This window comes from Alosa pseudoharengus, unplaced genomic scaffold (genome assembly GCF_046254945.1).
Source record: "Alosa pseudoharengus isolate Yale_2024_CS ecotype anadromous, Long Island Sound unplaced genomic scaffold, YU_APseudo_1.1 YU_APseudo_1.1_scf_16, whole genome shotgun sequence".
Lineage (NCBI taxonomy): Eukaryota > Metazoa > Chordata > Actinopteri > Clupeiformes > Clupeidae > Alosa > Alosa pseudoharengus.
The window spans coordinates 19,818,443-19,843,313 of record NW_027468630.1 but is presented as its reverse complement, the minus strand read 5'-3'; the positions used below and the strand labels follow the sequence as shown (position 1 = coordinate 19,843,313).

Below are 24,871 nucleotides of genomic sequence, written 5' to 3'. Positions count from 1 at the left end.
TGTGCTGTGAAATTGGATGACATTGAAACATATGGGATGTATAGAATCCATATGGGAATTACATGCACAGAGATGTACTTTCCTCTTTGAAGAGTGTAAGTCCTAGGATTTACTGCTTATACGCTGCTACGTGTGTGGAAAATGGTGAGACGTTCCAGCTGTGGAATACCAAATGCAAACTGTTTATTTTTCTCAGCTGCCATGCTGTTATGTCAGAACAGAGCTGAACAAATGGAGCCAGAAAGTGCCTTGCAGAAGATGTTAATTACTTTACCACACATAGGGGTCAAGGCATAACTTTGCTATTTAACATTCAGGTTAGCTTTTCAAATAATTTAGCCATTCGAAACAAATGTTGTGTTTTGCGAGGTTGATGTGATATATAAATCAACAGGAAGACCCAACCAATGATAATTGCTATGATCCATTAAATTGAGCAGGCTTTCCTCAGCTTAACTAAAATTAGTTTCACCTGTCATACTGATTTTTTAAATATAGAGTACATTTTTGAGACAGTGTCATTATCATTCAGCACCTCATATCCAATATTTCATGTGCATAGGATTTAATTTCCTCCACAGCTAAGAGCTATTGAAGTGATCTTTAATTTATTTAAAAACAAAGTCTTAATTATCATCTTTGTATATTTTTTGTTTATTTGCTATGAAGATTGTGGCTGCTGGCATAGATCTTGAATATGCAACTTTTGTCTTGTTTCATTTCAACTGAGAACACAAGCTGTTGTGGAAGTTTCAGGAGTGAACTGTATGGCATCCTTTTTCACGCTTCCAACATCACTGCCCTACGACAGGTTTGTGTAAATCAGTTGTACACCTGGGGATCTGTTTCTGTGAGAGAAAGGCACCTTGTCATTCTGATTGAGAGTCTGTCAATTTACCCCCTATTCCAATCTCGCCACGGCCACTTGTGTGCCCAAGGCATTTTGATACGTAGGAGCTGTGTCTGTAAGCCAAGTCCAATATTAAAACTCATGCAGCTGAGCGGGGTGCAGATTTAATTAAGTTCACCGAGTACTACCGCAGGAACACTGAGGCTCACTGTGCGCCACACATTTGTCTTCTCATGGAAAGCACTAGAACAATAGAAATGGACGCTGAAAATGGGCCAGGCATCTAATTTGACACGGTCTTGGTAAGAAAAGGGAGAGGCGATCTTAAATTACCTAATCACAAGATCCCAGGAGAGAGATTATACATTGCCTATTGAGTTGATTAAGTCTAAGGCAAATAAGGGCTGGCAGTTTCCTGGATGAGATTTGCCATTCTTGACCTTGCATTTTCTCAGTGCTGTGAAGAAAAGGACAGCAACATGAGGACTGTTTTTGGTGATGCTGAATTTTCTCTGCATCTCTTACTTATGCAGCCGTGCTGCCGACCTCACGTGACCTTCCTCTCTCAGCTGTGGACGGAGAGGGTGGACGTGTTTAGGCTGACAGGCCGTGGATGTTCGTGCCAAGTCCGACGCGCAGTCAAACCTCTGCGAGTGTTTCCTTCCAACCACATGCTGCAGCACACGGCGTCTGAAGCCTTCAAACACACACACACACACACACACACACACACACACACACACACACACACACACACACACAGCCAGACACCTCGTCCTAGCAGTCCCCTTCACGGCCCCCAGCCTAGCCTACTGCATCCAGTTAATAGGACATTTATGGAAAACTATACAACATTTCATTGTGTGTGAGTGTGTGTATGGGTCATGTCAGTGTGAGTGTGTATGTGTATGTGTTTGTGTGTGTGTGTGTGTGTGTGTGTGTGTGTGTGTGTGTGTGTGTGTGTGTGTGTGTGAGAGAGAGAGAGAGAGAGAGAGAGAGAGAGAGAGAGAGAGAGAGAGAGAGTTTGTTAACCTTTCATCTAACCAGCCTGCTAGAAATGTATGCTAATGTATTTAAATGAACACGCTCTGACTGGAGTCTTAATTACAAGGAGTTGTACATCATCTGGCTTTATTGGCAATCAAGCTTACCAGTGTTTCTCTCAGTCTTATGAGAAATGAAGTGGAATCATCTTCACCAAATCAGTCATTCAGCCTGATTGGCTGCCAAAGGGAGGGCATGCAACTGATTTACAACCTCAGCTGTTTCTGTTCTTATGCCAGCCTTTATCAAATATATAATGACAGGTGTCTCAACACATATTGTAATCATATTGTACCTGTTCAGGTTGTTGTGACAGTTGTTCTGGTGGTATCATGTTAGTTTGACAGCCTACTTCGCTCTGTGATGTTTTGCGTTTTGTCAAAACAAAACAGCTCAAGAGCTCCCAGAATGACAGAACCATGTCAGCAAAATAGAGATTATCTATGTTGTTTCTGAAAGAACTGTCGTCGCTTTATATCATTCGTGTAGCCTTGAATGCATTTTACAATCATGGTTCCAATTTAAGAATAAGCTTATATTCATATAGATTTTATATACCACTAGTAAACGTCAACTGCTTCAGGTGTGAAAACATGCCCATGTTTCTTGCGTGTTTTTATTAATTTCTCATTTAAACCAACAGCAGGTCTATGAACCACTGAACTGCCTTCTGCTCACCTTGTACATGTATAGCTCACACTATATACAAAAATTACCAATTCACTCTCTGGAACCTGTGGAATTGCTGTTTTCTGGTGATTTGACGACAAAGTATTTATCATTAAAAAAAAACTAGGGTCTCTACTGCAGGCTTCCTCTGCCAGCTTTTTCCCATGTCTTCGGGTCTGGAGCCATCCTGGAAGAGCCACTCCCCTGCGGCAGAGCACTCTCTCCAGGCCCTCGAGACAATCTCTTCCCCTTGTCTCCTTCTCTCCTTCAATAGAGCAATCCCACTCAATTTGCACACCCTCAATCTCATCTCATCTGACTTCCTCTGAGTTATGGCCTGCTCCCAGAGGAACTGGCAGCATCAGTCAAGACAAGAGGCTGTTTGTTTTGTTGTTCTCTCACTCTCTCTCTTTCTTTTCTTCACTCAGAGGTTGCACCACAATGAATAACACGATGAGCAATAGCAGATTTATTTTCGCACATAAACAGCAAAGTGCTAGACTCAATCGAGTGTCAACAAGCACACAGAGGGCAGATGCTCCAGTGGTGGAGAGTTCCTGTGGAGGATGCAGCCATTCACAGAGGCCATTGTGACGGCTAATGTCAGCAGAATGCCAAAGGAGGTGCATGATCCCTCTTCCACATAATTGTATGGAATTACTGGGGATTTAAGGACAACATGACTTTGCAGAACAGTCACACTCGATGGGAATGGAGAAGATAGGGACTGAATGCCGATAATATGTGATTTTCACACTTTATATCAATGTCTGGGTCTGGCTAGTTTGCTTTCTGGGTAAACTGCAAACCCAAGCATTCAGATTTTTTTTTAAGGTAATTCTGTTTTGCAGGCAGATGGCTCTTTTTTCAAAGGGCTAGGGTCTGCTGCTGACAGATAATGTCTATACAAAAAATGGGTTACATTAGTAATCTACAAACAATTCCTGCTTACCAAAACACAGATTCAAAATTCGGCCCTGTCTCTTTCTCTCCACGGTCCATATTTCACTCATGTAGCATCGTACTTGGAGATTAAATGGTGAAAATGAGAAACAATAGATCATCTGCAATGTTCCCTCTTGTAGGAAGTTAGAGAAGGTGCGATGCCTCTCACTACCGTCTTCACACTGAGTGCAATGTAAGCTGTTCTGCGCCTCTGTGATTTCAGCAAGTGGGGATGTGCCGCTGGGATGCTGGTGGCACTACGAGCAGGTCAGCATTCATTGGCTAACCGCACAACGGTCCCCGAAGAATCCCCACTGTGTGTTTAACTCAGCGTCTCCACCGCCCCGTCGCCAAAAGACTGTGTAATCCAAAGCCATTGTATTTTTTTGTGGGAGCAGTTATAAATTGACATGGATAGTTTAAATGCTAATATGATTTAGGTTGTAAAATTAATATTTATGGCGGCGTAAACGCTCGTGTAAAGAGCTGTGATATGACTGAAGAGGTTTTAAATTGCTGAGCACTGAAAGGATTTAGAAAGTGAGCGGTAAAGATAACCTCCCGTCCATATATTTAGAGAAAATGTCCTTCATTCACACAGTCTGCCTTTTCATTTTCTTATTCATTCATTTCAATCCAGTGGCAACCAAGCCAGAACTCAGTTATGGTTGTGATATGTGTCTTACCTTTTTAGGACCATGGCATATTGCATTGTGTTAACTAAACTTCTGCACACTTGCCAGAAAGTGTTACCAAACTTCCTGAGGACAAACTGTTCTCTCTGAAGTGGGCTGCAACTTCTTATCACTGGTCCCAGTGCAAGAGTCCTGTGCCAATATGAACTGCAATTATTGGACGATTATTCATTTCTTTTGTAGTGACACCTCCTGCTTTGAGAACTATTTGTCCATTATATTGTACAGAGTTTTCAGAAAGTGTACTCACAGCAGGGGAGATGTATCCAGCTGCTTTAGGGAACTGGATTGGGAAAAGCATTTCAAAATGACACTGTCGTTCAAACGTTTGGGGGTCACTTGGAAATGTCCATTCCGGTCTATAGACATAACACAAGCTGATTGCTGATTCCCTCCACGCTAGTTGGGACCTTTAGGTCACTGTCCTATTTTTGGATGAAATAGGCTCCAATCAGACGCCATCCATGGGGTAGATAGAGAGAGGACCTTCCTTTTTCAAGGTTCCTTTTATCCTGTACATTACAATTTCTCCACTTTACTACCACCAAAGCACTCCCAGACCCTCCCATCCCCTTCACAGATAGTCTACAACTCCTCCAGCATTCGGTTGGCGCTTCACAGATTGGTCTATCTATAATACCTTTTTCCAGTCTTGTTCTGTTGACTGTTGCCCCCCTCTTAATCCTCCCTGTTTATTGGTCAGGCTGAGAAATGGCTTTTTCGTTACAACTCTGTCTAGAAGGCCAACATACTGGTGTCTTCGGGGACTATTTAACGAAGCTGCCAATTTTAGACATCTCAAACTAGACACTAAAATACATTTCCCATTTTGCTCAGTTGTGCACTGGGGCCTCCAAATCCTTTTCTATTCTGGATGAAGCCAGTTTACACTCTTCTGTGAAAAGAGTAGTAGCACACTGTGTTGTATGAGATTTCTTGGCTATTTCTCACGTGGAACAGCCTTCATTTCTCAGAACAATAATAAATTGACACGTTTCAGAGGAAAGTCCGCTGTTCCTGGACATTTTGTGGCTTTAATCAAACTCAGCCAGTTGTATTGCTTGTTCAATCAGAGCATCAGTTTTCAGCTGCACTAACACAATTGTATGAATGTTTTTTTCTAATGATCAGATAGCCTTTTAAAATTATTAACAAATTAGCAGGCAGAGTGTGCCATTGCAACACACAATGAATAGTTGGCTTGATGGTCTTTTTGGCCCCCACCGTTGACTTCAAGGCAGCGCTGCCTTAAAGTCGATGGTGGTTACTGCTGATAGTACACCTCTGTACACCTTTGTAGATGTTGCATTAAAAAATCAGCCATTTCCTGATGCAATAGTCATTTACAATAACAATGACCCAGAAATGAGCTTTTCCTTCAAAATCAAAGAAAATATCGAAGTTACTCCAAATTTTTGAACAGTAGTTTATTTTGTAGGCCCATATCTGGAAAGTTAATACAGTATCATGCATGCATATTAAGTGGACTTCTGTTTGTTCAAATGCTAGCCGTCTTTTCAACGGTTAAACATGTCCCTCAAAATCCCTAAAACTGATAAACCAAGATCTCGCAGTTAAGGAACTTTAATTGTCGATAATTGATGACATTGTAAATGTAATGCTTGTGTGACTTAGTAAAAGAAAACATAGTCCTGGCAGCCACCTCACCTGTCTACTTTCTAATGAACGTGTTGAGATCTTCACCAAACAAAAAGGGTTAGGCAATATGATGTTCTACTCAGACAAAATCAGACAATAGAACATCATCAAGCTTCCCAGCTCCGCAGAACTCCCTGCCTACGTCTGTATCCTCTCTTGTTCCTCATCTCTAGGGAAAAGCCCACCATCTATTCCTGGATCACTGGGTAATCTCCAAATAGCATATAGCTGTGTCTGCGCCGTCTGTGTCACCAGAGCCCAACCTGTCGTGACGTGAACCCATCCAGTGATGTGCCTTCCATCGTCTTATTAATTCCTCATAATGAGCACTCTTGCTGTGCCTTGGCATCCCAACAGATATATTCTTAATTAATCATTTCTGGGGTCCCACTGTTTTGGATTAAGCTGGAAGCTGTGTGAGAAGGCAAAGAGGGAAAGTATTAATGGGAAAGAACATGTATAGTGAAGGGCTCGTTCATTCCCAGAGAAAAGGTTATTTTCGTCTATGAGCATGCCAATGGTGATGGCAGTTAGTCATTTTTGTTCGGAAATTTACTGTATTAAGATAGCTTGTTCAACCTTAGCAAGCAAAGCCTACATGAATGCTGTTTTCCCATGTTGTTCTGGACCTATCCACAATGTTAAGTGTCATAAGGGTAGTGGATTGAGCTGTTTGCAGAATGTTTATGCTGCACATACCAACTGCAAGGTTGTCCCGTAACAATCAATGTAGTCCTACTGGACAGATTAGACTGTCAAAATACAGACTCGTTAGGGGAAACATTATCAGTACAAACAAAAAAATTCATGACTAATAAATAAAGTAGAATTGGTAGATATAGAAAGTATAGTTGAGCACTCTTAATGGTGCACAGAAAGTATTGCATGTTTATTACAGATTGTGGTAAAATGTTGATACTCCTGCACCTATTAATCCTATGAAATAGTGTATGGCTCAGTCAGAGTCACTTTATTTCTTACTGCAGTGAAGGGAGACAGCAGTCACCCCATCTGACCCCAAATCCGGGTCAACAAGGTTCCAGACCTGCAGCCTGATGCGCCACAGAACCATGTGTGTTGGTATTGCAGTAAGAGTGCGTACTGGACCGTAGTGACAGTAGGCCTACTCTGCCCACCCATTTGAAGAGTCAGGACTGTGTGTGATCACAGTGTTTTCTGTGTGCACATAGAACGGACAGCTATGGACTATATGGAAGTTATCTAAAAGTCTATTGGCACCACTGTAAGTAATGGTTTTATGGAAAATCAGAAAATTCCATGAAATATTCCGTCTCCATTAAGAACCACCAAAAGAGATGATACCGCTCACTTCTTGACAATTATTTCACATGTTCACCATATATTGGGGTGGGGGGGGGGGGGCCTTGACTTAAATGCTAGATGCTAACACAGTTCACATCATATTTAAACTTGTTCATATTGTGGCAGATACATTCCAGCATTCAACTACTACTACTACTCTCTAATCTAACTAATCTAACTACTCTCTCCTCATCTGTGCCACCATGGCCAGGTAGGGCAATTACACCTTTTATCTTTCATCTGGTGTAATGGGACAGGAGAAATTAAACTTTCGGAGCTTATGGGGTGAAATGAGGTACGGGGTACAGTCATTTGAGAACACTGAGGTATGGTTCTAACATTCCTATTCTAGGGGCTGTCTCATCACTGAGCCAAGTGGATATGTATAAATGTTTATTTGCTTTGTGATCAACATGGTGTGTTAACAATTCAAACAGTACAAATGCAAGTACCATGCCAAGAACATTAGACATGTATAGACATTTATAGTGTTAACGGCTGAATGGGATTGGTATGTGTGAATTTTGGTCCCTTTATTGAAGGCAATTCCATAGACAACATCTAAAAGCAAAATTTAGATGATTACAGGTGAAGGTTATAGAAAGTTTATGGAAATTTCACTTAATTCCCCACTGTCTTAATTCAATTAAATTACCATGATAAGTCTTAGTGATGATGGACGTAGGAATTTCACATTTCGAGGATTTCAGGAAAAGGGGATAACTTTACGATAAGCATTCCACAGAGAGGCAGGCCTGGGAAATCTGGATGCGCAAACACAGGCAGCTAAAAACAGGGGGCTCATCTGGAGAAAGCTCATTACATCCAGTTAATTCCACCCTGAGTCAGGAAAACGGCAAAGCACCAGAGAGAGACCAGGCTGCTTGTACTGCTGACACGTCCGGTCTTAAAAAGGCACTTGAGTGGTCTCACCAAGCGATCACTAAAGCACAAGGTGTCTCCGCGACTCCACGAGCAGATCATTCGTCTTCGTACAGGATTTCATCTATGTGGATATCCCGGTCGTCCACTGGTATGTCTGGACACAGTTGCTCTTTGAAGGCCAAGGCAATGGTGTAGGGCTTCCCTTTGGGATGTTTCATGCAGCGCTCCAGGTAGGTGTCGTAGAAGCCCTTCCCTCGGCCCAGGCGGTTGCCACTTTTGTCGAAACCAAGCCCTGGCATAAGGATAAGGTCAAGTCCACCTGCAGCCAGCACAAACAATGGGAGCATACTTCAGCTTGTCATCAGCTTATAAATATACAGCAATAACTGACTACGCTCTTCATAATATCAAGACATTATATAATTGTAATGTTATTGACATAGATTGATCGTTCTGTCGGTAGGTAGGCACTTTATTGATCCCAAGTGAAATTTGGGTGAAATGTATGAGATCAATTTATGGGGTGAAAGCTGTTGTAATTAGTTGCTGTACACCTACACCAACAAGTCAATTTATCTTTAGAGGTAAAAAAAAAAAACAGCATAGCACGGCTGCCTGAATAGTATTAATAATTAATAATAGTGTTATAATGTATTCATGCCTAAAATGTACAGCTGTTGTTAGTGTGAATGACACTACTGCTGGAAACTGCATTAAGCTGATATCAACAGAAAATGTGGCAAGCTGCTTAAGCTTGGATGACCTTCATACATAGTATCATTTCAGGATTTGCTGTGGGCACCCTGAGATGGCCAGAGCAAAAAAGAAATCAATCTCCCCCTAGTGTTCAGTGAGAATCAAACAGCATACAGAGAACATTTTTGTTCATGGCACATGTTTATTTTTACACAACGCTACTTGAGGCAGGGACTTACAGGAAAATAACAATCCAATTACTTTGTGTCATGGGTATCGCTCTGAGCAACGCTTTTTATTCTTTTGACCCAAAACGCCTCATTAGTCAAAACTGCCTCATCGGACTTACTAGATTACTAAGGGGAAAAAAACAACTAAAAAAAACAATGCTCAGCACTGTATTTGTTAATGGGGGTATCTAAAAATCAGGCTCCTTGTGATGTGGAAAGTGATCTTCCCTGCACTTCTGAATGCTCTTCAATATTTAAAAGGGCTCTGTGATTTAATAAGCTTGTGCTTGACATTCACTCATTATTGATGAGCCTTGAGCAGCAGCCCTAACAGTATGTCTTCCTATCGACATTAGACATAAATAAAGAAACACATATGTTCTCTCTATGGAATGCAGTTGTCAGCATGCAACTCATGAATATCCCTTAATTAAATGTTGATAATCTTTGATTAATCTACAATTCACTGCACAGCACTTTTTGCGGAACTGTAAACACAACTCACTGCTTTACACTCAATTTCCAAATGATCAACACACTCCTAGCAAATCTATACACATCTATGGCTATTATTTACACTATTTTGCCAACTCTCTGGCACACTTTCTCATGTGAAAACTGTTTTAGATAATTAGTTCACTTTGCAATCAGTCTAAGCACTATACATAAGCCACAGATAATGTACAATGGGTACAATGGAGGGAGCAGGAAGAGTGAGAAGAGTAAGAATTAGAGGAGGCCAAAGAATAGGACGTGGAGGTGAAGAAGTAAGAGGAAGAGCAGGAAGAGGACGCGGAGGTAAAGAAGAGAGTGGGAGAGGATGACAAGGACAAGGAGGTGAAGTTAGAGGAAGAGGACAAGGAGAAGCAAGAGGAGGACGAGGAGGGGGAAGAAATAGCCCTTTTATAAAGAAGAGTAAGAAATAGCCCTTTTACAGGCAAAAAAAATCAGTCTACATGTGGGGATACTGACCAGGCATCATGTCAGGCCTGGATACGCATTCCAGAAGATATTTTCCCTAGTGCTTTGGACAAGAGGACATTGCATGTGATGTAGATGAAATTTTGAGAAAGATGACACGATGTAGACTTTTTTTTTTCTCAGTGAAATTGCTATTTTGTATTTTGACTTGGAAAAACACACCAATACTTGTATGTTTACAGAACTATGACAAAAGTATGACCTCAAACTGACATAGCCTATCTTGTGCACAGAGAAAGCAAAAGCCAGATTTGTTTTTTATTCATACCATCAAGTGTGTAGTTGGCACATTGTGTGCTTATTATTGTGATGTCTTGTGTTTACTGTTTGATACGAAAACGCCATTTTTACGAAGGTGTGAAGAGTTAAGCAAGGTGTGTTAGCTTTTGCAAGAGAACTACAATGTTTTGCTGATTTGGTGAAAGGTTTTCCTATTTGTGTGTAGAGTTTTGCAAAAATAGACAATAGTTACAAAAATGTGCTTAAGCAATCAGAAAAAACTGTAATTCCAAAGATTTGTCCATTTCATAGCCATGCTCTCTCCTCTCTCTGTGGGCTACTTCAATTTATCCACCTGCAAGGAATATAAGGAAACAGAACTCTTTTTCTTGGTGTCAATCATGCTTCATGAAAAATAGAAGGACTGCCTTAAAGTCACTGTTGTTCTCTCAGCAGGGCATTGATCCTTAGAGGAAGCGGGGTGCATGTGTTTGTGAAAATACTCTCTCTTTTCCAGGTGGGATTTTTCACGCCAGCTTTTCATTTCAGACACAGTCCCCTAACTTCAACAATGTATCTACTGCTATCAACCTAGCAACAATTATGCATTTATAGCGGATAATTTACAGTGTATCTACAGTCTTTTAAAATGGCACAGGTTTCGACAAACATATATTTTTGGGTCAAGTCAGTATAGCTTTGAGTCAAACTGTGGCATTCTAAAGAAATAATAAACAGCTCGACAGTGAAAGATTAGTGCCAATCACCTCTGAAATGCTTTCATTCTTAGCTTGTTTTGAATGACAGCAAAATCCCTCAAACTTTGTACTGACACTTGCTGAGAAATGATCAATGCTGAGTGGGACATCAAACTGTCCAAGCAATAACAACAGTGCTTCTTTTATCCTCTGAGACCTCTGTGAAATAACTGACTCCAGTGTGTAGAGACAAAAACCTTTTGTACTTGTGAGAAAAGTCCCTAGCCTTCCCACTTCTCTGTGTGAGAGAGCTCTGCTCTTTAATCTCTTCCTTATTACAGGACCAGCAGGAGCCAAGACTGGCGGTGCCTCAGTGGGTACAAAGGCTCAAGTTACTCCAGTTTCGGTTTACTACTATATACTGTCCTTGTGCTGCATCTCCTGTTCCATGTGCTGCATCTCAGAATAACTGCTGAAAAGTGCATTGGTTGGGTTCAGAATAACTGCTGAAAAGTGCATTGGTTGGGTTCAGAATAACTGCTGAAAAGTGCATTGGTTGGGCTTGTGAACAATTTTTGGAAGTAGGAATGTCAACGTTTCGCACAATCTCCTCTTTTTTCCCCCAAGTCTCTTCTGGCTAACTATCTGGCTAATGAATGCACACACATAATGGCATGATAATATGTCAAGACACACACAAGGTTTACATAGATCTGCAGTAACTGTGAAAACTGTGAAAAGATGTGGATTAAATTCCCGGCTTCCACCGTTGTGCCCAACGCCAAGTTGCTCCGGGCACAATGACCCTTGTATTATAATTGAAAGTAGCTATGGATAGAAGTGTCCGCTAAATGTGAATGTAAATGTACTGACAGTGCTAAAGTTCTGCACTACATCTTCCAGAGAGCTGCTGGCGACAATGAATTTCACTTAATGGTGATGTATCGCCATCTACTGGCCGAACACCAAGGGGACAAGTTAAAAGAGCACTGCATTGTGTTTAAACCTCATATTCTTTTGTAGGCCTTCTTTGTTTAGGTTCTGGTGCCTGTCTGCAATCTTGAAATAATGCTTAGAAGTCACTGTCTTAAAAAGAACAGAACTAACATAAAATGAGGATGTATTTACAGTGTAATGTGGATTTCCCTCACGGGATCAAAAGAGTATACTTAAAGTTACTATTAAACAAGCATGGTTTAAATGGGCATAGTGTCAACTGACCTGTGTTCAAGGCCTCTTCCCTCTGATTGTCGTCATCTCCAGGCTGGCGAATGTTCCAGGATGTGAGAGGCAATGTGTTGATGTCCTCTAGGCTGGTCACTCGGAGCATGTCCATATGGCTGCTGTTCGTCAGGTATTTGGGGATGAAGCACACTTTGCCTTTCCCTAAGGCATCTTCAATGATCTCCTCTGTACGAATTTCATCATGCATGCTCAGGAACACAGCGATCCGCTGACTGCTGTGGTATTTTGGATGACGGAACAGCTAATGACACAGATAAATAGTCACAATTGTGTCAGCACTTTCTTATATTATTAGCCTAGACTGAATGCTAATCTATTTAGCTGCACATTGTTTTTAAATGGTATCGATTAATTTAAACTGAACAAATTGTATGGTTGAGTCCACTACTAATAGTTTCTTACTACAAATAAATTAATCTTTCTTAAATGACTTGATAGTCAAGAGGCCAATATACTATTAGGCTACTACAAGTCCACTACTAGGCCTACAACTAGTCCTACAACTATTTGTATTATTGTAATGTGTAGGCATATAATAATAATGATAATAATAATAATATTGTTATTATTGTTGTTATGATGTTGTTAATGGTGATGATGATATGTGTTAGCATAAGCATGTGAAGATTATAGCTTGTTCAAATTACCACAGTTCAGCAGGTCAAGAAACATCAACAAACATCACGAAATGCAACAGAAAACAGAAAAAGGAAAGGACTCATTTTAAATGCTTTGCGGATGGGTGGATATTCAAAAACAGCTTTATTGACATAATTGTCAATTTAGCCTACTGTATTGTGCAACAAAATGTACCATCTAAATGCATTGATTTTGTAAAAAAGTTCCTTATGTACGCAAAAGAAAAACTATCACCATGCCCCAGTCAGAAACTTGACAGCTGCAGCTATGGAGCCTGATTAGTGTCACGAGCAGCGAATGCTGCAGCACATGCATGCAAGTGGAGACTTTCTTCTTCCATTTTTACCTTTTGGGAGGCAACACGAGACTGGCGAACCTTCTCTTGATCAGTCAAAGCGGCAACCCGTTTCTTTATTTCTTTTCTCAAAGCCTGCTTGGCTGCTCGTAATGCGGCCATGCTGCTGTCACACTCTCCAAGGGCCGCCGTCGTGGATGTCAGCTCTTCGAAACTCCGGATGTTAATGAATGGAAGAGGCTAGACTGTGGAAGAAGAGGCTAGACTGGACATAAGATTAATGCAATGTCACTGCTCACACAGCAGCCTCTGAGGTTGATCAATACATAGGCTAGTATCTGATCTTACCACATGTTCGTCTAACCACCCCCCCCCCCTCCTCCTCATAACCACATTGGATAGCACAGTGGGCGTGTCTTTCAGCCTACGTCTGTTTTTCTACTGTACTTCCGTTTTAGTAATCAACAGGGAAAGACGCTTGTGCGACGACGTATTAATTTATAGGCAAGACGCCGGTCTACAATAGTGTAGTAGTGCCCCAAGTAAAAGTTAGGATGTTGGCTAATATTCTTTATGAAATAGTCTAAAAACTATTTGGTTCAGAGGAACACCGCGAAATGTATCAGATGTGAATCTCATTTCCTCATATTTGTATAAAACAATATTACTGATAATGTGATCAAAGTAAACATATTATTGTTATTATCTTAACATGACGTATGATTGCTCAACAAAACAATCGTTGTCTGTCCATTTATTGCGTCATCGTCAAGATTACAGTGGGGGTTGGAGTGACAAAAAGTAACAAACAGACTGTTTCTGGGTGGGGGTAGGGAGCAGAGGGAAAACAACCACCCTCTAACACCCTATACGGTTTCCGTCAAAATTCTTTAAACCTACAGACATATTTTCCGAATTTTAAGCACCTCAAAAAGTTGGAAGAAGCCGTCTTAAACTATTCAGGCGTCGGAGAGGTAAGTCGAGACAACTTGTCAAGAAGTTACTTAGCAAGCTAGCATTAGCTTATTGAATTGCTTCTGGGCAGTCACCGAAACCTCCAGGAAAACTGACCTATATAAAATATATCGGACACGAAATTACTTATTTGTCATGAACATACCTTTGACAGATATGTGCAAATCATTATTTTAATTTTCAAATCGAAGTTCAACGTCAAATATTGTATTTTTTTTTGACAATACTGTCAGGGATTTACAGTAGCCTAGTCTTGAAGGGGAAGTTCGCATAATTAAACTGTGTGGTTGATGAGAGAGATGTTTTCATAGCTTGATGGTTATTGAAAGGACGCACTGGGTACGAATATTGGCATATAACTTTAGATGTCACCAGTTGTTTTTGGGTAATGTTAGCCTGTTTCATGACGGACAGAGGAGGTGGTAAACTAGCTTAGCCAGCTTAACACCACGACAGAGGTCTTTAAATGGCTGTCGACAAATGCGTTAGCAGCTAAGTTTGACAGAATTCGAACCAAAGTCTTGTAGCCTACTTACAATGGTTAATTTGTTGCTTTTGCTGAACGCTGTTACAGTAGCCGTGAAACATTGGTTCCCCCCTGATATTTTTAACCTCAGTGTTCCAATTGTCATGTCTTTTTAAATGTAGAAGAAAAATAGAATGTGTGATTGGCTTTACGTTTGTTCAATGGTGATGTGGAAATGGGCGTGATTATAGGCGCGCATCCAATGACAGCACAGTAGGTGTTTACTTTGAGAATTAGATGGTGGTATTTTCTGCTTATGATGTCGGGCTTTATCTGGTGGCACAGACACGAAGAAAGAAAGGTGTAGTAGCAAAGGGGGATTTGGGACAATCTTGAGGTACGTCGGATTCAAAGTTACATTTATTTCACGTGGGAGCAAGTAGAAAGACCGTATAGACACTTATCTGACATTCTATGGTGTCTAAATATGTTCTCTCATCTTAAAATGGTTCAAACATTTGAACAAAAGGACACTGTTTAGACAGGAAATACAAGAAGAATACAACAGCTAGTGTTGTCGCTAACACGACAGCATTCCATGAATATTCTTACATTTGTGTAATAATAATGTAAGTAAAGGTGTTGAAAGCATCGAAACATTCATGTGAGTCCCAATTGCTTGGTGTGTAGACAAGCTAGTTTTGTTAAAGGTCAATTGGTTTACTGAAAATATCTCCAGTCCTAGCAAATGAGACAGGGGGGTAGTGAAAGCTATTTTTAAAGGCTGTGCGATAGTGCAATGTCCTCAATCATATTCAGTAGGCTATAATACTACTAATAATAAGAAGAAGAAAAAGAAGAAGAAGAATGCACAATGGGAGGAGGAATAAAACCCATGCTGTCTCATTTGAATGACCCATTGAACTACTGATCTGCTTGTTATTTTTTGATGGGTAAATGAAAACAATTATGTCTGACATCAAGCTGCCTGCAGAGCTGTCACTTTGTGTTGTCTGGCAGCTTGTTACCTCAGAAACTTCAGCTTTGCCCCTACTGACAGGTCAGTGTCCTTTACATAAAGTGACACATGTGCACCACATGAAGAAATATTAGTAGAATGAATCTATCAAGCCTACAATTTCCCTGGTAGTGGCTTTGGAGTAGTCTGAATTATGTAATCTGGAAAAATATCTGGGATATTACATTTTTTTTAAAAAAGACTATGTGTACTGAATTTATCTATCAGTATCTATGGTTTTGCACTAGCTGTATCCTATCAGAACACTTGGTGCTTTAATACTGATTCAAAATCAAGGATATTATAAATTAGGCTAACTATACCTAGCTGTCCATACATCCTTAATTCATTTTCACCCATAATAGGTTATGGTGATATATGGAGCATTAGGCCTAGTCCTCCCCAGAAGGTTGGAGTTCAGATGGTTTGGGTTAGGGTTAGGCTTTTGTTTATTCCACACAATGTTTCTAAAGGCCTACTGTTACAATAGTGTGAGGTACTCTCTCTTTTGAGAGTGGGTGAACCATTCATGTTTGTTTTGACCCAAGTTGTAAGCTGTCCAAGTTCATACACTGCTCCATCTAAAACCAAACTATGGACTAGAATAGAAAGCAGTTCTGGCATTTGTCTGTTTGTGCAGGTCTGCTTGTGGATACCTTCATAAAGACACAGATTTAAATACCCTGGGAACAAGTATACTAATAACAATGGATAGCATACCGGTACCTACTTTGCAGTCTGCACTATTGTGTAAAACATTGGTTAAATTAGTACACTAAATTTCTAAAGCCTGAGCCCATTCTCTTTTGAAGCAATAGGAAAAGGAACATGCACTGTCCAAATAATAATCTAATTTTGACTACCTTCGCTACAAAGCTCAGTTGCCACATCATCATGTGAGGCTGAGTAGTTTTCTTTAGGGTGTGAGGAAGAGGATGAGGAGGATGTTTTTCATTGAGCATTTACATGTCAGTTATTCATTCAGTTATCATTTCATGTTGAAGAAGAAGCTGGTGGAGCAGGTCTGCTGCAGAGCTTGCTCTGTTTGCTCCCTACTGGTATTGACTGCAGTTCGTCTTTCCTCAGAATAGATTAAATCAGAGTCTTCTTTTGAGACCACTGTTGAGATACATTTGTGTGTATTTGTTGCTCAATGAGACTCTTTCATGACACAAGAGAGAGCTGGGAAAGCATGAGTAACATGAATGATGACGGGTAATGATGACCAAATTTTGGGTAAACTTTTACAACGAGAAGTGTGGAATTATTATGTTGCTACATACTGGCCCTGTAAGTCTGTAAGCTTGTTACAGGCCAGTCCCACTGGTTTTACAGTAGACTGCATTTGGCCTGCAGAGAGGCTTACTTGCATTCAATATGGGAAATAAAGGAGCCTGTTCTACATACCCTACGGCCAGCGCCATTAATCAGTATGTTGTTTAATTGGCCGTGTGTCACAGCCACAATGCCAGAGGCAGAGACAAGTAGCATTGCAGAAGTTAACTAAAGCACCCTCAGTCCTACATTTTATTGTTATTGAGGCGTTACATATTGTGAGTGTGTGTGTGAGTGTGTGCTCTGGCATTAAGTACACTCACCAGTGATACTGTTTGGGAAATGTTGTTTGTTTGTGTGTGTGTGTGTGTGTGTGTGGGGAGCTGTAGCCAACTCGTGTTTATATATGAGTGAGTAGGCTATAGGCACTTTTCTTTTCCTCTGTATCATTAAACAGATTTTAGTCATTTTTATCCAGCTTTTAAGTACTTTTTCTTTACAGGAACAATTAGAGCTGTTTTGAAGTTTAGATTAAAGATTGACTCAGTGAGGCCTCCTCTACCGTGCCCTCCCCCAACCTACTGATAAGGGGCTTATGATCATGTTAGCTCGGCTGCTCTCTCTGGTTTGTTTTGCACAGCATGGATCCAAATGGATTTGGTTCAATCGGCATGAGAAAAATCTTAATGCGATGATGTCTCTCTCTCGCGCGCGCTGCCAGAGGCAGAAGCTAATATCAAGACAAACTTGTTATTATGGTGTAGCAGGTTAAACTGAAAATTGATAACCTTTAAGAGATCTCCTGAGGTTGGGGTCATGCAAGTACAGACTGGCCAATAACAGTCAGTCTTTTGCGAACAGTGTAGGGTTTGGTGAAGTGTTGCTGATGAAAAATATTCTTAGCTTCATGCTTTTGGAGATGAATAAATCCAGATTAAACATTAGCTACAGATTTTTTGCTGATCTCCAAAAGTACAGCACTGACTGCACTACTACATATCTTGATTGAAGTTGGCACCACTCAGATAGGAAAGTACTTCTTTACGCTGAAGTAGAGGCTTGACAAATCCAGCCTGATCTATGTAATCTAGCCCTGTAATCCGTGTAACAGTTTATGCTGCCTCCCCCTCGCCGTTGTTTCCAGCATGTCACAACGCTCTAACTTTTGTGAACTTCAGTCTCCAGGTGCGGTCATCCCACAGTGGCAGAGTGTGTTCTTTCATTGATTCTCTGGCAGCCTCCAACTTTCTCTCTCTCTGGCCAGAGATGACCTCCAGAGATTATGTCAAGGCTACGGCTGGACTAGTTCCCCTGTGACTAAAAGTTGAAGGCATTAATGGGGGGAGATATTGAATATGGTTTTGTTTTCTAAGCCTTGCTTTCAGATGCGTGCAGCTCAGCTCAAGTTGTCCTGGGAGACCATTTCATGTTATCCTAGCCCAGATCTCCCAACAGTTTCCCCCCCCACACTGTGCTAGAAATGCCCACCTGTGTCGCCTCTGTACCCGGACAGAGATGAAATGAAGCCAGGTTCCTGACTTCTTATCAGTAGTCCCCTAGGCAAGACAGCGCAGCTTGGTTGGATTGAGGCTGTTGTGGAGCCCTCTTTGCCAGGCATTTCCATTTGCCCCCAGCAGAAAGTCCAGATTAATCCCTCACCCCCCAACCCCCATGTCCTCCTGCTCGGAGAGTGAATGGCTGAGCACACTGGGTCAGATGCCCTCCTTAGTCCGAATGCTCTTACATCACAGCGGAGATCAGTGTCTCTGACACGCAGCCCAGCCAGCCCTCACTGGACACTAACACCACTAGAATGTTTGTTTATTTGTTTTGTATTCACTTTGTTTACCTTACAGCAAATGCTAAATTAATGGGCATGAAGATAATTGGGAACTGAATGTGCCACTAGGGTCAGGAGTGCATTTCAAAGTCTTACAGAGGGCACTCTTCCATCCTACTGCCAGGGAGAGAAATATGTCACTATTTTTAGCATGGATCATATGGCTGTGTGGATATTTCCAGTCTTAATGTCTTCTTGAGCTGTGTATTCCCCCTCATTAAAGCTCTCCACCAGCTCTCTGTGTAGACCACTCCAAACTCACAGAGAGCCAAAGCCCTCTCATTCAGTGTTGAACTGTCAAATTGTCTTCTCTCTGAGGCTTTTAAGGGATAGAGAGGGGCCTGTAGGCCTGACAGAGATGGGCTTTGGGCAGAGTTATACTGACAGGAAACTGACAGCTTCAGCTGTGACCGAGGCTCATAAGATTAGTATTTCCTCTTCCTTTTAGTGGCAGCATGTGTACTACCCAGAAGTCAGAGAGTTAGGGACTTGGGTGACTCTAGGCTATTATCACTTTAACAGTTTACTAGTTAGGCTATTAAACAATAGAAAATCCCATGCCATCACCAGAATTTAAATACAAAAATTAAAGTGCAGTTAGTGTTTTTCTCTTGTGAGAAAAATGACGTCTTGTAACATAATAGCCCAGAATTAGCTTTTGAGTGTTGATGCTTTCTTTTAGGTGTTTTTATTTATGTTTTATGGGGCACAAACAGAAATTCTCTATTCTGTATCCATGTGTGAATGCATTATGACCTCATAAAGGCTATGATGCAGCCAGTCATCTTGCTTCCTTTAGCTAGCTGGCCTTATGTTGGATTTTTTCCTTTGGCAACAGCACACAAAACTGTCCCACTGTCACTAAGCCTTTATTCCCTGGGTCAGTATGCCCTTGTAAAGAGAGAGAGTGTACAGGCGAGGGGAGGAAACAAGTCTTCATCCAGGCGCTCCTGGTTCACGAAGACACTTTGGGTTTTTGTGTGTTGATCCTCAGGAGGATGGCTCAAGAGACAAACCAGACCCAAGGGCCTATGCTCTGTGCCACCGGATGTGGATTTTATGGGAACCCACGCACGAATGGCATGTGCTCAGTCTGTTACAAAGACTTCTTACAGAGACAGAACAACAGTGGCCGAGTCAGTCCGGCAGGTAAGATGCTGCGTTTGTCACCGTGTGAAGTTCACCAGCACTAAACCCTCAGAGAGACCCCAGAAATCAGTTACTGGCTAGTTACTGAGTAATGATAGTTGAGTGAGTTGAGTGATTGGCGAGCAACTTGTCAATAATGTCTTTGTATCATTCACCAACCAATTGCCATTGCCATTCACCATACCTGTTTTTATGTTTCACCGTTTTATGTACAATCCCAAAACAGAAAAAGTTGGGACATTGTGTAAAATGTGAATAAAAACAGAATGTAATAATCTGCAACTTTCCTAAACTCATATTTAGTTACAAAAAGGACACAGACAACATATCAAATGTTGAAAATGACAAATTGGACTATTTCATGGAAAATATATGTTAATTTCGAATTTGATACCAGCAACATGTTTCAAAAAAAGTTGGGACGGGGCTAACAAAATGCTGGAAAAGTTGTGTAATGATAAAGAAAACAAAAGGAGTTATATTTACAACTAATTAAGGAGTTAAAAAAGGAGTTATACAACTAATTAAGGTAAACTAATTAAGGTAACTGGCAACACGATTGGGTATGAAAAAGAGCATCCCAGAGAGGCAGGGTCACTTACTGTAGAAGTGAAGATGTAGGGATATTCATCACTCTGTGTAAACCTGTGTGCACAAATGATGAAACAATGTAATTTTAATGTTTCTTAAGATGCAATTGTGAAGTATTTGGGGAGTTCATCATCTACAGGACATAATATCATTAGAACATTCAGAGAATCCAGAAAAATCTTTGCAAACGAGGGAAAGAGCTGAAAAACAAATTGGATGGCCATGGTCTTTTGGACCTCAGATGGCACTGCAGACCTGTTTCCAGACCTGTCATTGTTGGGGCTCAGGAAAACCTCTGATAACCATTGGTTATGTGCACAGTTTGATACTCAATTCAAAAACTACAGCCAAAAACAGTCAAAACAGCCAACATTGTATTGAGACATGATACAGAAAATACCACCATCTTATCTGGGCCTAAAATGGACTGAAGTAACATGGAAAAGGGTCCTGTGTTTAGACCAATCAAAATGTGCCATTATTTTTGAAAATCATGGACTCATCTGGGCTAAAGAGGAGAGGGCCTATCCAAGTATCCAACCTATCCAAATTGTTTTAGTGTTCAGTTTAAAACCCAACATCTATGATGGTGTGGAGGAGCATGAGTGCCTACAGCATGGGCATCTTGCACATTTGGCAAAGCACAATCAATTCTGAATGATGTATACAGGTTTTGAGCAGTCCTATCCAGACACTGTATTTTCCAGGGAAGACCTTGAATATTTCAGGAAAACAATGGCAAAATTAATTCTGCACATATTTAAATAGTATTTCTCCATAGATGATGAGTTCAGGTGCTAAAATGGCCTGTCTGCAGTCCATATTTGTCCAATTAGGTGCATCATGGAATGAAAAACATGACTTAGAATACCCCATACTGTTAAGCAACTGAACTCCTATATCAGGGAGTAATGGGACAACATTTCACTCTCAAAACTCTAGCAACTGGTCTCCTCAGTTCCTAAACATTTACAGAATTTTGTTAATTGAAGAGTTGAAGCAGCACAGTGGTAAACATGCTCCCGTCCCAACTTTTTTTGAAACATGTTGCTGGCATCAAATTCAAAATTAACATGTATTTTCCATGAAATAGTCCAAATGTTCATTTTCAACATTTGATATATTGTCTATGTCCTTTTTGCTGAATATTGGTTTACGAGACTTGTATATTATCACATTCTGTTTTTATTTGCATTTTACACAATGTCCCAACTTTTTCTGTTTTGGGGTTGTATGTTTTAGGATGACTACCATTTGTCTGAAATTTATAGTCACTGAAAATTGTACCATCAGTCAAAAACTTTGTTTTTTCTTATTCAAGATGACCCGGTTTATGGCATTGTATACTACATAATATAATACCACTACACTACACTGTACCAATAGTGACATATTAAAAGGCATAAACAGATAGCCATGCTAATCTGTGAAGGGAATGCTTTGCTCTGTGTGTGCCCCGGCAGCAGTGTCGTCTGGAGTCAGTAGTTTGGGAGAGTCTCTTCCCACGCAGTGCACCGACAGCAGCACTGTGGACGTGTCCTCAGCATTCATCCAGGCAGCCTTGCCACTCGAGACAAGCAGGTACTCAGCACTTCTGAATCTCACCGACACAACACACAAATACATTACTCAGAGATAAAACTGCTCTTACTGTTTAGCCCAGTTCATGACTGTACCAGACATTGTCACCAAGGCATGTATTATGGGAATTCTGGCAATGCTCTGTTCTACAGTTTTGGTGTGGTATTTTACCTTGTCTTTATTGCCTTTTAGATGTTTGTGGTGTGGTTTCAATAGAATTTCCTTTGCTTCCCTTTAGCATCGTAGCCAGCCAGACCCTGCTCTCTCAAGCGCCTGTTACACAGTGTGAAAACGAGGAGTCGGCGGGGGCCAAAGTAGACCTGAAAACAGAAGAAACGCAAAGTACAGTGCATTTTCATTACCTCTGCATCACCTTGCCCAACCTCTCGTTACTTTCTCACACTTGAGTTTTCAAAGGACAGGACACTCTTCTGCACAAAGGGAAAAAGGCTTGTATTGTGTTGAAGGTCACTTTGATATGAACTCAGACGATTGCTAAGCTGAGGGCCATTGATAAAGAGCAGCAGCAAATCCCCTGCTGTCAGCTAGGCTGTACGGGGGGATTTTTATGCCCCCTTTGTGGTAACATGACCATTTGCTTTGAGTTCAGTCCAAAAGAGTCTGGCGAACACCCTTACGCCTCAGCACCATCCTGCCCCACAGGCAGCTATGGTGTCCCAGAGTTTGTATGTGTGTGTCTGTCTGTGTGTGTATTTGTCTATATATTTAAACATACTCTATTATGGACAGACTATATTGGACAGTAGTGTATCAGGATCTGCCTAAATATTACATTTATTTTCAATGCCAGTATAGCCTTAAGTCAAAGGAAGAATCAGTTATGTGTGAAATTGATCTTCCTGTGTCCGTGTGTGCGTGCATGTGTGTGTGTGTGTGTGTGTGTGTGTGTGTGTGTGTGTGCACCCATTCCTGAAGTGGGTGCATCTGTGAGCATAGCAGAGAGCCTCATGGATGGAGCAGTTAGCTCAGGGACAGCAGCCGCAGCCTGTGCAGAGGACAGTGTTAAGAGAGGCAAAAGGAAGCTAGACGAGAGCGCTCAGGAGCTAGACGGAGAATGTGGTGAGTGTAGTGGACCAGCCCAGCCCAGAGCAGACCCCACATGGCCTCAGTCCTGAACACCCTTCCAGAGAACCCCAGGATTCCTCCCCCTGAACTCAGTTCCTGGTTGAGGCTGTGAAGATGACGCATGGTCTTGTGGTTTTAAAAAAAAAAAATGTTTATCTGTTTAGGATGAAAATAAGAAAACAGACGAAACAAAAAAAAAAAAGCAAATGGTTAGTATATTTTAATTTTCATTGAAACTGTGCTCATCCTAATGATTTGTATTGAGGATGAGGAGGAGGAGGATGTATTTACCCTGTGCTCGCACTAAGCAAGTGGGTTAATACGCTTACAGCTACCATGTGACAATATGTACACAACATTTATGTGTGTGCTGGCAGTGCAGCAAATTAGGTGCTTCTCTTTGCCTGCGTCTTGCCTCTCACCTGTCCCCTGGTATCCTGTAGCCTCAGGTTCCGACGGGAGCGGGCAGACATCTGTAGATGACCAAGACAAATGCGCTGACAAGAGCAAAGCCAAGAAGAACCGCTGCTTCACCTGCCGGAAGAAAGTTGGACTCACAGGTACAGCTTTAATGGGCTTCTATTTGTTTTTCCACCTGAAGTCATGTGATCCATTTTGACCAATTGTACTTTTTTCAGAAAGACACCAAACAGGGCCACAAAAAGCAATTGTGAGTGTGAAGGCAACTGTCCTTTTTTGTTTCTCTCATTAATCTCTTTGAAATTGTTTTTTTGTCCACAGGCTTCGACTGCAGATGTGGCAATGTGTTTTGCGGCATCCACCGGTACTCAGACATTCACAACTGCACCTTTGACTACAAAGCCGACGCTGCGGAGAAAATTAGGAAAGAAAACCCCGTCATCGTCGGAGAGAAGATCCAGAAGATCTGAAGAGCCATCTCATCATGGGTGCCAGGGAATGTGTGGAACACGGATCAGCGACTTTCTGTTTTTGTTTTGTTGTTTGTTTGTTTTTACCCCCCTTCACTTCTCAATTTGAAGTTGCTCACGATAATCTGAGCCATCTCCAACATCTATTCACCTTTAAATCATGCATGCTACCTGGAAACACTTTTTACCAATTTTTTTTGTAATGTTTTTTTTTTTTCATTTTGCAGTTACTCAAATTTATTTCCCTATTAATATTGTGGATCGTGTGAGCAAATCTTAAATAGACTTTTACAAGGAAATTATTCAATTTTATTATATTTTAAGTTGAGTTACAAATAGGGCGCTACATTTAAGGTGGTGAGACATACTAGAGGGGCTGTGCTTTTCTGGTGTCTTCTTTTCCTCTATAAAAAAAAGTTGCATGTCAACCCGTTAAAGATTATTCTTTTCCACCCTTGTACTGTATGCTCTTCCAGTAAATGAATGTATGCTGAGAATTATTGCAATTTTGTTATGGACAGCATAGAGAAAGAAAACTGCTTATTTCCTCCCACCACCTCTCATTAATATTTTTTGTTAGTCACTGAGTGTATGGTTTTCAGTACAAATGTTTGTGTGGATGTTGTTTTGGGTGAATAGCTTGTATGCACCTCAGTGCTGGTTATGAGTGTTTATGAGAATAATATAGTTCATTTATGAGTGTGCACAGGATGACCTGAGGTGTATGTGCTGTATTTATGTTTGTTTATTCACTGTCTCTGCTTTGATCTGAATAAAATTAAAAAAACAAAAACAAATTTTACACATGAAAAAAAAAAAACTCACAAAATCTGGCCTAATTATGTGGAAGGCCCTTTTAAACACAACAAGAAGCATCTCATGTAGCCTATACAAAAGTAAACAATTAACAAGAAACATCACTAAGAC

General features: G+C 41.0%; 2 protein-coding genes across 5 annotated transcripts; one reads left to right on the top strand and one right to left on the bottom strand.

Annotated features, from left to right (window-relative positions):
- Positions 1–7,565: 7,565 nt before the first annotated feature.
- Positions 7,566–14,674, bottom strand: mthfs (5,10-methenyltetrahydrofolate synthetase (5-formyltetrahydrofolate cyclo-ligase)). 2 transcript variants are annotated; one of them, XM_076287368.1, is made up of 4 exons: positions 14,585–14,674; positions 13,125–13,338; positions 12,116–12,380; positions 7,566–8,389 (listed from the first exon to the last, which is right to left on the bottom strand). In XM_076287368.1, the coding sequence occupies exons 2-4, from the start codon at positions 13,233–13,235 to the stop codon at positions 8,166–8,168; spliced, it is 600 nt and encodes a 199-aa protein (XP_076143483.1). In that variant the 5' UTR covers positions 13,236–13,338; positions 14,585–14,674; the 3' UTR covers positions 7,566–8,165. The 2 variants fall into 2 exon arrangements, with proteins under 2 accessions (XP_076143483.1, XP_076143482.1); XM_076287367.1 differs by lacking the exon at positions 14,585–14,674 and having other exon boundaries at positions 13,125–13,410.
- Positions 13,859–24,702, top strand: zfand6 (zinc finger, AN1-type domain 6). 3 transcript variants are annotated; one of them, XM_076287366.1, is made up of 6 exons: positions 13,859–14,047; positions 19,642–19,796; positions 21,854–21,968; positions 22,207–22,310; positions 23,498–23,614; positions 23,796–24,702. In XM_076287366.1, exons 2-6 carry the CDS (start codon positions 19,646–19,648, stop codon positions 23,942–23,944), a joined length of 636 nt encoding a protein of 211 aa, XP_076143481.1. In that variant the 5' UTR covers positions 13,859–14,047; positions 19,642–19,645; the 3' UTR covers positions 23,945–24,702. The 3 variants fall into 3 exon arrangements, with proteins under 3 accessions (XP_076143481.1, XP_076143479.1, XP_076143480.1); XM_076287364.1 differs by having other exon boundaries at positions 21,851–21,968; positions 23,796–24,698; XM_076287365.1 differs by lacking the exon at positions 13,859–14,047 and adding an exon at positions 14,072–14,911 and having other exon boundaries at positions 21,851–21,968; positions 23,796–24,699.
- Positions 24,703–24,871: the final 169 nt, after the last annotated feature.